Here is a 14,083-nt window from a genome sequence, read left to right on the forward strand (position 1 = left end):
GGGCCCAGCAGCGGGCGCGGCCCCTTTAAGACGCCGCCCCCCCGCGGCGCCGCGCACGTGACGCGGGTCTTGTGACCGGCGGGGGGAGGCGCGCAGGGAAGCCGGGCGCGCCCGCCTCCAGAGGCGCCGACCCCGCCGCCGCCGCCGCGAGAGCGGGTCCCGCAGCCGCGCGTCCGGCGTCGGCCGAGGGGAGCGGGAGCGCGAGCGGGAGCCGGGCCGGGCCGGGCGCGGTGGCGCCGCCCGCCATGGACCACAAGCCGCTGCTGCAGGAGCGGCCGCCCGCCTACAGCCTGGAGGCCGGCCAGGGCGACTTCGCGTGCGGCCCGCACGGCTACGGCGCCATCCCCTCCGCGCCGCCCCCGCCGCCCTACCCCTACCTGGTCGCAGGTGGGCCGCGGCCCGGCGCGGGGGGCGGGCGGGGGCGGGGGCCGGAGGGGGCGGGCGGGGGCTTGGGGAGCCGGGTTTGGGGTGCGGGGCTCCCGAGCCGCGGCGGGGGGTGGAGCGGGCGGGGCGCCGCGCGGGTGGCCCAGGGAACAAACTTTGGGTCAAGTCCCGTGGCGACCTTTAACCCCAAAACTAACTTCTTCGGGCTCAGTGGCCGCGGGGGGCCGGGGGCGCGGGCCGGGCCCTCGCGAGGGCGCTGCCGCGGTGCAGACCTGGCGCGGGGAGTGCGGGCCGGGGGGCGCGGCGCCCCGGGGCGAGGGTTTGGGGGAGTCTTCCGCCCCCGGAACGTGCTGACCGACTCTGGCGTCTGGGCGATGCCCCAGGACCTCAGCCTGCCCGGGGGCGATCTCCAGCCCCAGGCCCGGCAGTCCTAGGAACAGCCAAGTTCCTGTTTCAAATCAGCTTTATGCGGAGGTGCTGTTGCAGAGTAGCACCCAGGTGAAGCCCACCCTGGGCACTTAGCGAGGGCAGCTGTGGTCTTGACTGCAGGAGGATGAGTGTTGAGTAAGGGGTGGGGGGCCGGTGAGAAGGGCAGAAGCGCTCACCTTCCCCCATTACCTCCTCTGCCCCCTGCTGATATGCCTTCCTGCCCACAGGGATACCCACCCATCACCCCAGGGTCTACAGCATCCACAGTCAACATGTCACCCGCTACCCTGCCAATTCCATCGTTGTGGTCGGAGGCTGCCCAGTCTGCAGGTATGTCACATGCCTGTCTAAGCACATTCATGCCCACAGCCTCATAAAGGAGCCTTGTGGGGGCAGCAGGACAAGCTGTAACCTGTCCAGTCGGTTCAGGCGTCCTGGTTCTGAGTGTTTCATGGGGTAAAGCGGGGTGGGGAGTTGAGTGCTTTGGGGGTCTTGATCCCTAGTGGGTGGACTGCAGAAATTTAAAGGGTCAGACTGACAGTCTCTTGGGTCTGTAGGTTTGCTCTGCATTTGCTTCTCTAGGGTGGGTAAGGTTTTGTTTTGCCAGGAAGTGCCCAGGCAGGAGCACCCTGGGGCTGGAGGTGCCCAAGGCCTGGTAGCACAGGCACGAGAGCTGCAGACCAGTAGCTGGATAAGGCGTGCCATGGCCCTTTGCTGCAGGAGTCATTTTTCATACTGTCAATCTGGAGTCGCCAGAACTTTCTGATGACTTTTTATAGCACCCAAGACCATTAGCTAGACACATACTCTGTGAGCATCCGAGGATTCGGATTCAGCGGAGATTTGGCCCCTGTCCTTAACAAAGGCCAGCCTTAGTCTGGAGGGAGGAAGTAGAAGTCTCTGAGGTGGAATTGAGAAATTTTGACTGAATTTCAAAATTGTATCTGGGCAGTCTAGAGTGGAGTCCAACCAATGCCTAATGATTTCAGAATGTGGGCGATGAGGGCTCAGAAGAGGAAGAGCATGACAGAAATGGGGGCAAGAGACTGCTTGCCCTGTGTCCAAGAAAGAGCCAACCTTGTGTCCAAGAAAGGGGGCAGTGGGCAGGAAGCCCCTTTGCAAACCCAAAGTGGGGTGTCTGACTTGGCTGGTGAAACTGACCTTTGGAGAATAAGGGTAGGGGTGGGGTGTGATTGTTCTGAATGCTGCTCTTTCCAGGTGGTGTTGGGGTCTGACGGCCTGTGGTGGGCTTGGACAGGAGGGGCTGTGGACTGGAAGGCCTGCTGTCTGCTGCAGGAAGGGCAGGCGCCAAGGCTTGGGCTCTGTGGGCCCAGATCCTCTGGACCTCCTGCATTGGAGAGGCAGAGGTTGCGACTGGTGTTTCTCTTTGCTTGGAGGCGGTTCCTGTGCCCAGACCCCTGCTGTGAGCACACAGGATGGCCCCCACTCAGACAGGTGGGGCACCAGGGTTTTCCAGGGCCTAGTTTTTTTGGTGGGGAGGGGTGTATTTGAGTGGTCTCCCGAATTTTAAGAGGGGTGTCTGGCTGGCAGAGCTGAGGATAGAGAGACCCCTGCCACAGAGGGGCACCCCACCATGTCTGCCTTGTCCCAGCAGTGCCCGCCTGCCCGAGAACCTGGGGCCTGCTTCCCCGTCTGGGAACTAGGGTGTCTGGTAGGATTACATGTGAGACCCTTGTCACCCAAGTCCTGAGCTTAAAGAAGGGGGACTGCCAGTGTGGCCCCTGTGGCCGGGCGGCCAAGATAGCGCAGGACTGTGGCACTTTCACTGCTGCTGCCAGGCGGGGAGCACTTGTCCGTGTCCTCCCTCCTCCTGTGGTGGGAGACCTGTGGATTTGGCCCCCAGGGGCCTCCAGTCCTGCAGAACATCAAGGTCAGGCTGCGCTCTCTGCTTTTCTGGGCGAGTCATAGGCGCGGGCCACCTGGAGGTGCTGGGGTGGGCCCCTGCATTGGGCACAGACTTCCCTTTTTTTGGTTGGGATCCCGGCCTCCTGGGCAGTGGAAGGCAGGCAGTGAGGAAGAGTTGCGTGGGAACAGACACTCGGACTCCCTTCGCAGCATGTCCTCCTGGGGTGAGGAGCACGCCCCGGTAGTGAGGGGCCACTGGCACTTGGGTTCTTCACTGTGCTTGCCCTTGCCCTGTGCCCACGTGCCTGCTGAGCCCTTTGCCTGTGGGCAGTACGGGCGCGGGGTCCTCTGGGGAGCAGGAAGGAGGGGGCAGAGGGGGTGCTTTGGGGGGTAGGTGTGCTGTCCCTAGACTGACTCCTCTCTGGGGAGATGGGAGAGGCCTCCCTCGGGCTCTGGCCGCGTGGCACTGACCATCTGGGTTTTCACATGACCAGGCTTCCCGCTCCCCGCCCAGCCTGCCCCGCTCTGTCCTCTGCCCTTCCTGATAGCTTGGCAGGAATCTGCCCGAGTCACAGGTCTATGGGTCCCTCCTGGTGTGGCCTGGCCCAGAGGCCTCAGTCCCTTGTCACTTTGCCGTCTGTCAGAGCTTCCCTTGAGCGGCCCGATGGCATCTTCTATTGTCGGCCGCTGCGCAGAAGCGTGTGCAGCAGATCACAGGTGTGCTGCTCATTCGCCCTTGCCCTGCCCAGGTCATGGAGGCCTCTCCAGCCCCTGGCTCTCTAAGGCTGCCCCTGCCTGAAGGAGGCTGTCCCTAGATGTGGGGCTGGAGCTGGGCCTGGCTGGTTCACCCTGGGCTGTGGAGCAGCCAGTTTTGAGGTTTATGTGCAGGTACGTGTGGAAAGCAGCAGGTGCGGGACCTGGCCTGCGCTGGCTGGGTGTCATAGAGTATTGAGTTTTGTGATAACTAGAGAGGTTGGAAGAAATCCAGGGACGCGCAGGGTCTTAGAAGGCAAGATTGAGGCTCATGGGATGGCCATCAAGGTCAGGTGCTGCCCAGAGGTCAGAGAGTAAGTCCAGGATAGGGCGTGGGTGGTTACTGAATAGTGCTGGGGACTCTGGGAGAACCCTGAGGCCAGAGGCAGACATCGAGTCGGACACAGGGCCCAGGCGCAGGATGGAATGTGTGGAGGCTCTGGAGAGGCGGGGCCGTGGAGGGGCAGCTCTCTGTTGGTGGGGTACCTGATCCTAGGCCTTGAGGCCAGGACCCCAGCCTGCCCTGGGGAGTTGGCTATTCTGGAAACAGGTTGACAGGATGGATCCTGCCCATGTCTGCCGCTCTGTGGGCTCTGTCTGGAGGGGCAGCCGACTGGTGAGCTGGTCCTCGTGCCCTGGGCTGCACTGGACAGGATGTGCAAGCCGTGGGGACCCGAGGCTGGCTGTCACCTGCTGACCCTCCAGGGGGAGCTGGAACCCTCCAGTCTGGCTGAGCCTGCGTGGTTCACAACGAGTCTGGCTGACCTGGCCACCTCGTGGGCCTCCCTGAGTCCGACCTAAGGCTCAGTCCCCACTGCAGGCATTTTTGTCCCTGGGCCTCTGCAGGGGAGGGGCTGACTCCAGGCCCCTGCCCTGGAGGCCTGAGTGACCAGGCTTGTCAGAACTACCCTGGAGTGGTTAGTGGCCCGAGAACCGCCCTGACAGGGCTGCTCTGCCGCTACGAGAGCCTGTTTGGAGTGGGGACTCTGGGACTCACTGGTGGAAGAGGTGCCTCTGAGGGTGACCTGGTCTCTGGAGGGGGCTAGTTGGTGCTTTGGGGCCCCAGGCTGCTCCCCTTCTCCCGGGAGGCATGTTCTTCCAGGGAGGGCTAGCCGGTTTAGGCAGGATGCCGTTTCCAGGCCTCCCGCTCGGGGGAAATGAATTATCTGTGAGCTGGGAGGGCGGTTGGGGCAGGGGCGCTGCCGCGGAGGTGAGGTCTGGTGTTCCAGCCGGGAGGTCCTGCTCTGGCTCCACTTCCTGTAAGGGGCTCAGATGGCACCTGGGAGGCCTCGCTGGGAGGAACAGGGGAGGCGGTGGGGACAAGACTCGTCCTGGCCTGCCTTCCTCTGTGAGGCGGGCGCCCCCACCGGCCCGGCCCCAGGCAGATGTCATCTGTCAGGACTGGCGTGGCCGCCGCTTCTCTGTAAAGTTGGCTCAGCATTAGTCAGTTCTCTCATTTCTCCAGCTCCCATGTCCCTCTTGGACCCTTCCCCTCACGTGACCTGTTGCCTTTTTAGCATGGGGACGGGCCTTCCAGCCACAGCTGGGACTTCAGTTTCGAATCTTTGCCGGTTGATGGAATTGAAACTTGTCCTGAAATGATTGGGCTTCCTGGGGGCATGCGCGGCCCTTGGGTTGACCTGGCCAGAAGGAGGCAGCTCTTGCCCTGGGGCGGGGGTCTCCCCTCTGGGGGGCTCGCAGGGGGGCCTGCCTTCCAGCCTGTGGGCTGCTGCCTCAGAGACCAGGGGCCAGATGTTTTTCTCAGTTCAGATTATTTTAGATTTAAGAAAACTGTAAATTATGCCAACACCCTTCTAAGGGCTGGGGCCATCCCCACGGTCAGACACTAATATTTCTGCAGTAGAAAACGAGCACTCGCCGTAAACGGATAAATTAAGACTATAAATGGTCACATGTCAGTTCAAGTCCTGTGTGGCTGCCAGGTGAGTTTGCTACATGCTTCTAAAGAGGTTCTGCTTTCAGAGATCTTTGTCATTTGGAATTGTGGGTAAGAAGGGGCGGCTCTTGGGGTGGTGGTGTGAACACCTGCTTGGAGCCTCCTGCCGCCTCAGCTGGAGTCCTCCTTGGAAGGTGAGCTGGGTCTGGGCACAGACTCCTTGGCAGGGCCTGAACTTGATTTAGCTCCCTCTGTGCCTGAGGAGAACCGTCCTCACTCTGCCCAGGGACATGGTGGCTTGGCAGGTCCCTGCTGGGGGAGTGAGGATCTTCAAGCCCCTCCTCTTGACTGAAGGAATCAGACTCAGGTCCTAGCTGCCTGCTGTGCTGTGGCTGGATGAGTGACGGGCCGGTGGGGGAGGAAGGGGGGGGCGTCCTCCAACCTGGGACCTGGGGTAACTGGTCATCCCGTTGTGTCCATCGTTCTGCCTAACTTGAAGGAACTCACTCCCGAGGCTGGGAACATGAGGTGCTGCTCTTGTGGCAGGGAGGCCTGGGATGAGCGACCAGCCTTCCTGGGCCACCTCCAGCTTTAGACAGTGTAGACCAGGGCCTTGAGGTCTGGGCAGAGAATGAGGGGTAGGTGGAACTGGAACTGCAGCCCCATAAGGCTTGGTCCCAGGATGACTGGCAGACGGATTGGTTCATGTGGACATGCACTTGGGGCTGGGGGGAGACCCTGCCTTCTGCACTGCTTGGGGGACTGTACCACCCCAGAAGTCTTCTCCAGCCAGGGTGCTTGTCCCCCTCCATACCCCACTCAGGGCCCTGAGGTCAGTAGTGCAGGACCCACCCTGACCCAGCCCCCCCACCTCCCCCAAGGTTTTGGGAGCCTTTGAGCAGACACACTGGGTTCTAGGCGTCTCTGCACCTGCTGGTGCGGGTGGCCAGGCGTGAAGCCCTCTGCTTTCTCATTGGACAGTCTGACTGGAATGTGCAAAGGTGATTGTTGGGATTCCAACTGTAGGGAGACCTGGTTAGGGATGCCAGGCAGCAGCAGGAAATGCAGTCAGGATGGTGTGCGGCTGCCTGCCCCCTCCAGCCGCTCTGCAGGTGACCTAATTAGTGTCGGTTGTTGTAGGAGCTGTTGGTCATGACCGTGGACATAAGTGGGGTATCAGGTCCATCTCTGCAAGGGGACGAAGCTAGTGGCTCAGGGCCTTCCTGAAGCCCTCCACCCCCTACTTGTGCAGCGTGGCCTCACGTGCCTTCTCAGCCAGCCCTCACCTGCCTGCCACCTGTGTCCTTGAAGCTGCAGCGGGAGTGGTGTGGGCTTGGCACACGGTGACACCAGAAGACATGCATGCCTTTCCCAGAATGGACCAGAGCAGCCCCTCTTCCCTGTAGCTTTTCGGGGAGACTAGTGTTTCAGGATGAGCACCCTGGAAAATGTTCTACAGTGTGCTGTCCCTTGTAGGTGTGTTGTAGGCAACTCCCCTGGGGCAGGTGGGCATGAGTGTGGCTATGTCTTTAAGCAGTTGGAACCTAGACTTCCCCCTCCAACAGCTGGCTTTCTCTCTCAGCCCCTGGTGGAACGGGCCCTGCTGTGGTCCCGCGCCTGGATGTGGGCAGAGCCATCCTCTTGCATCTCTGCCCTGGTGTCAGAGCGGCCTGGGGCAGCGGTGCTCACGGGGCTGTCTGAGAAGGGCGGCAGCAGCAGCTCTGGCGCTGGGAATAGAGGAGCCGTTTTATACCCTCAAGTCTTGAGGCGTGTTTGACTTTTTTGTTTATTAAGCTGTGACTTTACTCCGTCCACATAGGCAGCAACACGAGGAGCAGTTGCTTCCAGAAAGTTATGGGTAGAAAAGATCCTTAGGGTTTGAAGAGGGGTTGGAGGAAGTGGCTTTAGAAAGACTGCGATGTTGGGGTGAAAATGTCAGGGGAGTGGAAAGGGATCCTTGGAGGCCAGTGAGAAGGGCTCCCCCTTCAGCAGTGCAAAGGTAAGCTCTGGAGAACTCTGGCTGCCTTCCTGGGAGGCGCTGCTCCCTGCCCTCTAAGGCCCTGTGGGTGTGCACCTGCGCCCTTGAAGCCAGCAGACCCTCCTGGGTGCTCAGCAGTGTGATCGGCAGCCTTAGTTCTGGTGAAGCGCCAGAAGGTCGGGTCTGCGTCCCTGGAGCCTCCACCACAGACCCTCACAGTGTGGGGGGTCCAAGTCTACCCCCAACCCCCATCTTCCCTGGCCCCTGAGTCTGTGTGGTGGAGTGACACGTCTCTCAGTCGGGGTGAGCTGGCTGTCTGGGTTCTCATTTCAGTTTCAGGTCCACGTACAGAACTTATCAGAGGTAGCTTAAAGAGCAGGGATTGAGATGAGCACCCCACCCACCTTTGGGTCCTTGGAGAGTAACCCTCGCACCCGACAGCCTCAGGTCCCTGGACCCAAACTCCCTGGCTGATGATTTGGGTCGTGTCCCCGAGGGTCTGCCTTCAGGGTGCATGATGTGCGCTACCTGCACACCCCCCCCTTCTTTTTGGAAGAGGCGCTCTGAGGAAAAAGTTCTGAAAGCCTTGCGTCAGGTTTCTAGACAGTGTGTGAACATGTTTCATTTGTCTTTCTCTAAAACCTGCCGCCCACTCCCACCCACCCAGAACAAAATCCCTGTCACTGATTTTGGAATTTTTCCCCCCTCCTTTCCCTGATTTTGGAATTTCTAAGGGATGGAAGAATAAACCTAAAACTTTCCCCACACTGGGAAAAAAATACCCTAAAACAGGGTTTTCTTTACCTTATTTTCAGAGATGCAGGAATTTTTATAGAAACCAGCATTTGTTTCTTGTCCCTGATTTTGTAAGAAAAACCGTGGCACAGTCTGTTGTCAATAACTGAAAGTTCTGGCCTTTGTAAGTCAGCCACGAAGCCTCTCGAGTCATCCTCCCTGCCTCTGCGTGGCAGCGGGCTCGCAGTGGGCTGCAGGCGGCTCTGGGCCCTGGAGCCGGAGGGCCCTGCTGCGGAAGGCAGGCCGAGGTCAGCGTGGATCCCCGCCTGGTCCCTACGGTCGACGGCGGGTCGGGCAGGGATCTGGGTCAAGGTCCGGTGGAACAGCAGGTCCTGGGCTGTGGCAGGGCCCTAACCTACTGCCTCCTCCTCTCTCCTCACAGAGTCGGCGTTTTGGAGGACTCCTTCACCTTCCTGGGCATCTTCTTGGCCATCATCTTGTTCCCCTTTGGGTTCATCTGCTGTTTTGCCTTGAGGAAGCGAAGATGCCCCAACTGTGGTGCAAACTTTACTTAAAGGGAACAATACACCTGGCTTTCCTACGTCCAGCTATCTTTTTCTAATGTAAATGTCGTGTACAATAGCTTTATTTGATTAAGCTTCAGGACTGTTTTGTAAAGTGGATAGTCGGCCTGTGTGAGCCGAGGTTTGGGGGCACAGGGGGCACGGAGTGTGGACAGGCAGCACTGCTCCTGGGGTTAGTGACACCACTCAGTAAAGCGCTGCTTTTATTTTTTGCAGTCTGCAATTTGAGAAAGGTGAGAAATACTGTTTTAAATAAATGAGATTCATACCACTGTTTATCTGGTTCTGCTCATTCACTGTCACCTAGGGGAGAGGATGACTTGCCATCGCCCATCTGGATCGTGTGGGATTCCTCGATGGGCATTTCCAGCTCAAGAACATGTGCTTGTTTTCAAGTCCGTTTATTATTAGAATGAAACATAACACCTTGACATTCACAGAGCAGGCGCTTTGGCCTAAGGCAGGCCCTCCCAGCCTGTGTCAGGCAGGTAGGTGACCCCTGTAGTTCCATTCTGTGACCCCCCGACACAGGCGGGGTGAGCCAGTGGGCTTGCAAATTGCATTGACTCCTGAGAACTACTCTTAGATTCCTGCAGCAGAGCCAGAAGACCCGAAGAGCAGGCTCTAGGGGCCCCACCCAGTTGCCCTCATGAACACACTTCTAAACCCTGCCCTGCACTCCTTCCCATTGCGCATCTGGTCACCTGCTCTTAGACGGTGAGGAGACCAGTGCACCACTTAGTCTGTTTTCTATTCTGACTGGATCAATCTCTGGAGTGTCCTGGAGGGGAATAAGTCCTCACCCTGATTTACCTGCATTTGACCTGGACCAAGTTCAAACTCATAGCATAAAGAAGCTAGAACAAAGAACCTGCTCCTGCCCACACAGTGAGGGGCCTGGCTGTGAATTTTATTTACCATCTCCACGCCTCCAGAATAGGATCTAGTCCCTGATCGCCAGAGACAGATCCAGCCAGGCGCTGGTTCCCTCCACAGAAGCCGGACTCCCAAGTGTGTGATGCTCGGTCTCAGCTGGAATGCAGACTGGACCCAGCCCACAGAGTCCCGCTGGCTTCGTAAGTGCTGCTTGCAGCTCAGGATCTGCCTCAGAAGGGCAAATTTGGATCCCGAGAAGTTTCGAGTCAATTCGTGATGGAGGCAGTTTTGGTCAGCTAGCTTACCGAGAACACCTCGGGCTTCCACACGTGAGTGCCTCGGGTCCAAGGGGGCGGCCCTGTGAGCCCGCCCACGTGGGCATGTCCCGGGATCTTCTCAGCCTATTTGGTAACTCATAACTGCCACGTTCAGTAGCTCTCAGGAATTATTCAAGTACTAAATTTCATGGTGGTAACAGGAATAGGCAAAATGTCTTACCACTCTACAGCTATGTCTAGGTTGCAGAAAAGTTGCGATTTTTCCCATCTGGGGTAGCTCTACATCTGATTAAACGGATTTAAAAAATTTTAAGTTAAATTTCATACAATACTCTTATAATTTATATTGCTTAAAATTATGACCTGCATGCTCAGATGCAAATTTACACTATTTTCTTTAGAGAAACATAATGCTACTTATGAGCACATGCTTTGGAAAACTGGCCAGGTGCAGAAAGCCAGCCTGAAAGCATGGGCTAGCCCTTATCCTGGCTATTAAAAAAAATAATCAGAATATTTAAAAAAATGATACAGCGAGGACTGGAGCAAAATTTACTGTTTTTTGAACAGCCTGGGAAGAAAAGATTTTAAATGATTGAGTAGATTCTAAACTATCTTTTTCCAGACAAATGCATATATCCAGCTACATCGAATTGAGAAAATGCATTGATTTGCTCAAATAGAATACATTTAAAATCAGGCACCCGCTGGTGAAGCTTTACAGCAGTTAGAGCACATAACAATATATACCTATCATTTTGCAAGTGAGAACTTAACATTAGAGGAGCCAGAAGAATTCCACCGCCGCCGCCTCATCGAATGATCGGTGCCGATCGATCGTTTGTCACCGTTGGCCGGAGTTTCACAGTAGCGAAGGGGTTTTCTCCACTGTGAGAGGGATAAAATGTGCAGAAATACTACAAAGTAGGAATGAGGTTTTACAACTGCTAATAACTATTGTTCTTGCTCTGTAAAATTTCTGACCACCTTCCACTGCTTGTAAGTTGTGGATGGCATTTTCTGAAAGCGGGTTTTTTGTTCTGGCACTTCTCCCCAAGCCGCCCATGAAAGCAGGATCCAAAGTTTTAAATGTTTTTGACACAGGAAGCCCACCTCTCTTTAACTCTTATTAGGAGGGGGTTTTAGGGGAGAGCCCAGGGTCTGGATTAAGTTGTCAAAGGCAGCAGCTGACCAGGAGACCCACCTTGGGGTCCTGTTGGATTCTGGGCTGGCCCTCTAGGCCTTTCTCCCTGGAGGTGATGGCAACAAGGTGGCCACATTTTCCTGACCCCACAGGCCCAAGATCTTTCTCAGGATGGGTATCCTGGGCTGAGCACGAAGGGACAACATCCTGGGAATGCTACAGGTCACTCAACTGGCAGGGCAGTGCTTTATGGACAAGGGGCCACGTACCTGAGGAAAGGAGGCTTTGCGACCCCATTTGCTTCATTCTGTGAGGAAGATAAAGATGAGGTTTAAGGAAGGGTCCTAAAATTGGGACATTTTAAATAAGCCCTGAAGGAAAGGACATCTAAAACATGGGACTGTTGAAAGCCTGGCATGTGTAGAAGTGCCCTGGAGTCGCAATTCATTGGAGACCCTCTGGGTTACCTACATTCAGCTGGAAGAATAGGGGCAGGAAAGCCTAAAAGACAGCCTTTTGGCCAGAACCATCCTCTGTAATTTGCCAAAATTATGTAATTTGCCTCCACACAGGGAAGCGGTCAGGCACCCGCTGCATGTCTTCCAGGCCTTTTAGAAAACATGGCTTTTTCCTTTGGCCACATGCATGCGGATCTCCAAGAAAGGTGATGCTGGACATCCAGGGCACTGTCACAAAGGAACGCCCTTTATGGTTACCATGGCAAACCTGGAAGAGTGTGGGGTGACCCAGCATGCAGTTGTAAAAGAGTAAAGGGTCAGAGTCTTGCCAGGAGAATCCATGTCTGCTTGAGCATATCAAGCATTCGAAGAGCAGAGACAGCATGTGTGAAATGTGTGAAGGAAAATGAGCAGAAAAGGAAGCCGCAGAGAAAGTGCTTGGGTTCAACTGAAATGCCAGCCTGCTCCCCCTAGAGAAGCACCTGGGCAGGAGCTGGAGCCCATTTCTTAAGAATTTATGACATGACAGCTGTAAAAAAAAAAAAAAAAAAGCCCCAAACCTGCCTGGAGTGTAAAAAAAATACAGTGAGGGACCCTTCCATGTGCTGGACATGCCGCGGCCACCTCAGGGAATGTGGCGCTGGCTGGTGCGCGCCGTGAACAGGGCTGTCTCCAAAGCAGATGGCGCTGAACACCAGAGCGCCACGGAGTAGATGCCCGCAGCCAGAAGGGCTCAGCCTCAGTGGGGATATAGATGCTGCCGCTCCTCCCCACGCCTTTTTGGTACAAAACTATGGTTTGCATTTTGGAAACCTAGTCCTAAAGGATACCAGGAAAAGACAATAAAAATGAACCCTTGTTGGAGATTGACACGCATAGAGGGGTGACGGCGGCAGCCAGAGAGCCTGCGGGAAGTTCCCCGAAGGAGGAGAGAAGATGGAGCCTTCACAGAGCCTGGCCTCCAGCTCCCAGGGACCAGCATCTCCCCGTGGGGCCAGGGGGCAGTGCCCTCTTATTTCCAAAAAGCTTTGCAGGCTTTAAGAATCTGTTTTAATTAGTATGGCTTTACAATGTGAAGTCTGGAAGTGTGATAACTTGATTTTTCCCTCTCCTTAGTGACCGCACCTGAGAGGAGAAAGCTACTGTGAAAAAAATAAAGATTTAAAAAAAAAAAAAAAAAAAAAGGATCTGCTTTGTATCTGCTCTGGCTGTTGAGAAATCACTGGCCCCAGCTTGCAGGCTTACTCAGAGCCGCCCAGGAGAGGGCAGTGTGACACTGTCTGACCAACAGGCCACCGGCCCAGGCCCTGGCGTCCTGAATGCTGTCCAGGCTGCCCTGGGCTCGGGGCTCCCTCTAGCTCTGCCCCAGCAGAGCTGCTCGCACTCCGTGCCCGCCTGTGGCTGAAGCCCAGACCAGGGCTCCTTTGGGCTCTCGGATCTACCTAAGGCAGAAAGGGGCCGGGGGAGCCAGGCCAACTTCAGCCGGGCCCCTTCTGTCCCAGGAGCCCCAGGCCAGCAGGCCAGTCTCAGTGAGCCACTGCTCCAGGGGCAGTCTCACCAGCCTGTGTCCAGGGGCGTTCAACCCCCAAATCAAGTGTCTACTTTTCATCCCTGAGGCACCTGCCCAGCTTAGCGTCCCAGGTGGACTTTCAATGGTCACAGCCTGATTTCTTCCTGCAGGGCACAGTGGGCTAAACCCGCAGGTCTCAGCCCAAGTCATTTCTGCTGTAACATCCATATAAATGACGATTAAGGGCTAATATGATATAAAACACATCCGGGATGGCTGTCACTGCAAGTGCTCAGAGCGAGGCCTGGAGCAGAAAGCCCAGAGCAAGAGCCCTCCCTGCACCCCAACCCACCCCACCCTCGAGGCTGGGGGTGCCACAGTGTGCCCTGACGCTGCCTCCTGCTGCAGTCAGGAGGAAGGGCAACTGTTCCTGGAAAAGGCACCTCGTGCCATACCAGGCTCCCCGGGTTCAGTCCCCAGCCTACTGGTCCACATTTTCCCCCTGGACGCACTGGCCCCTGCCGCTCCTTGGGGACAAAGCTCCTGTCTCCTCTTGTCCATCTGGAAACCAGAACCACAGCCCACTGCCTCTGTGGGCTGCCCCCGGAGCACAGGGCCTCTGCATGTGCTCAGAACATGTCTGTGAGCTGCACTGCTCAAGGCCCCACAGTCAGTCAATGAAAAAACAAAACCTTCCACTCGCCCTGGGCCTTGCTCTGGTCAGTAGTACTGCCCTGTCTTAAGCTTCTCAGGCTCCACACCTGGGCACCCAGGCACTTTGGGCTGCTGCCTCTGGTCTGGCAAGCAGCATGGTCTCTAGGCATGAGCACAACACAGCTGCACATCCCGTGTGCCCTCTTGGCAGCCATGTACACGGTGCTGACCCAAGTGTACGCGAGGAGGGGGCGCGGGTGGGGAGTGTCATCAAGCACAAAGCCAGATGCCGGCCAGCCGGGCATGTCACTAGGGTGCACCGGGCTGCCCACCACACAATAAGGGCAGTGAAGGGACTGGACAGCAAGACCAGCAGGAATGCAAGCAGAGTGGGGCACAGCTCATGAATTTTCCCTCAGATTATCCAAAAATCCAGGTCGGCTTCAAGTGGGCGTTTGCCGCCTGCCATGCCGCGTCCATCCCCACTCCTGTCCCTGGCTACGCTGTGGTGTCCACCACATGCCCGTGTGCTTGAAG

At 56.9% G+C, this 14,083-nt stretch overlaps 2 protein-coding genes across 3 annotated transcripts in view; one reads left to right on the forward strand and one right to left on the reverse strand.

Annotated features, from left to right (window-relative positions):
* The first annotated feature begins 245 nt into the window (after positions 1-245).
* Positions 246-8,926, forward strand: BRI3 (brain protein I3). The gene is made up of 3 exons (XM_037507132.2): positions 246-387; positions 1,041-1,143; positions 8,485-8,926. The coding sequence occupies exons 1-3, from the start codon at positions 246-248 to the stop codon at positions 8,615-8,617; spliced, it is 378 nt and encodes a 125-aa protein (XP_037363029.1). The 3' UTR covers positions 8,618-8,926.
* BAIAP2L1 (BAR/IMD domain containing adaptor protein 2 like 1) overlaps positions 8,449-14,083 on the reverse strand; it is a 79,839-nt gene continuing 74,204 nt past the window's right edge. For both annotated transcript variants that reach the window (XM_037507133.2, XM_054693707.1), the window contains exons 13-14: positions 11,194-11,231; positions 8,449-10,668 (exon numbers count right to left, since the gene is read on the reverse strand). In XM_037507133.2, the coding sequence (XP_037363030.1) occupies positions 10,593-10,668; positions 11,194-11,231 (114 nt within the window). In that variant the 3' untranslated portion in view covers positions 8,449-10,592. The remainder of the gene's footprint in view (positions 10,669-11,193; positions 11,232-14,083) is intronic.

Source organism: Talpa occidentalis, unplaced genomic scaffold, assembly GCF_014898055.3.
Source record: "Talpa occidentalis isolate TD23 unplaced genomic scaffold, MPIMG_talOcc4v2.1 talOcc4.12, whole genome shotgun sequence".
In the NCBI taxonomy this organism is placed as follows: domain Eukaryota; kingdom Metazoa; phylum Chordata; class Mammalia; order Eulipotyphla; family Talpidae; genus Talpa; species Talpa occidentalis.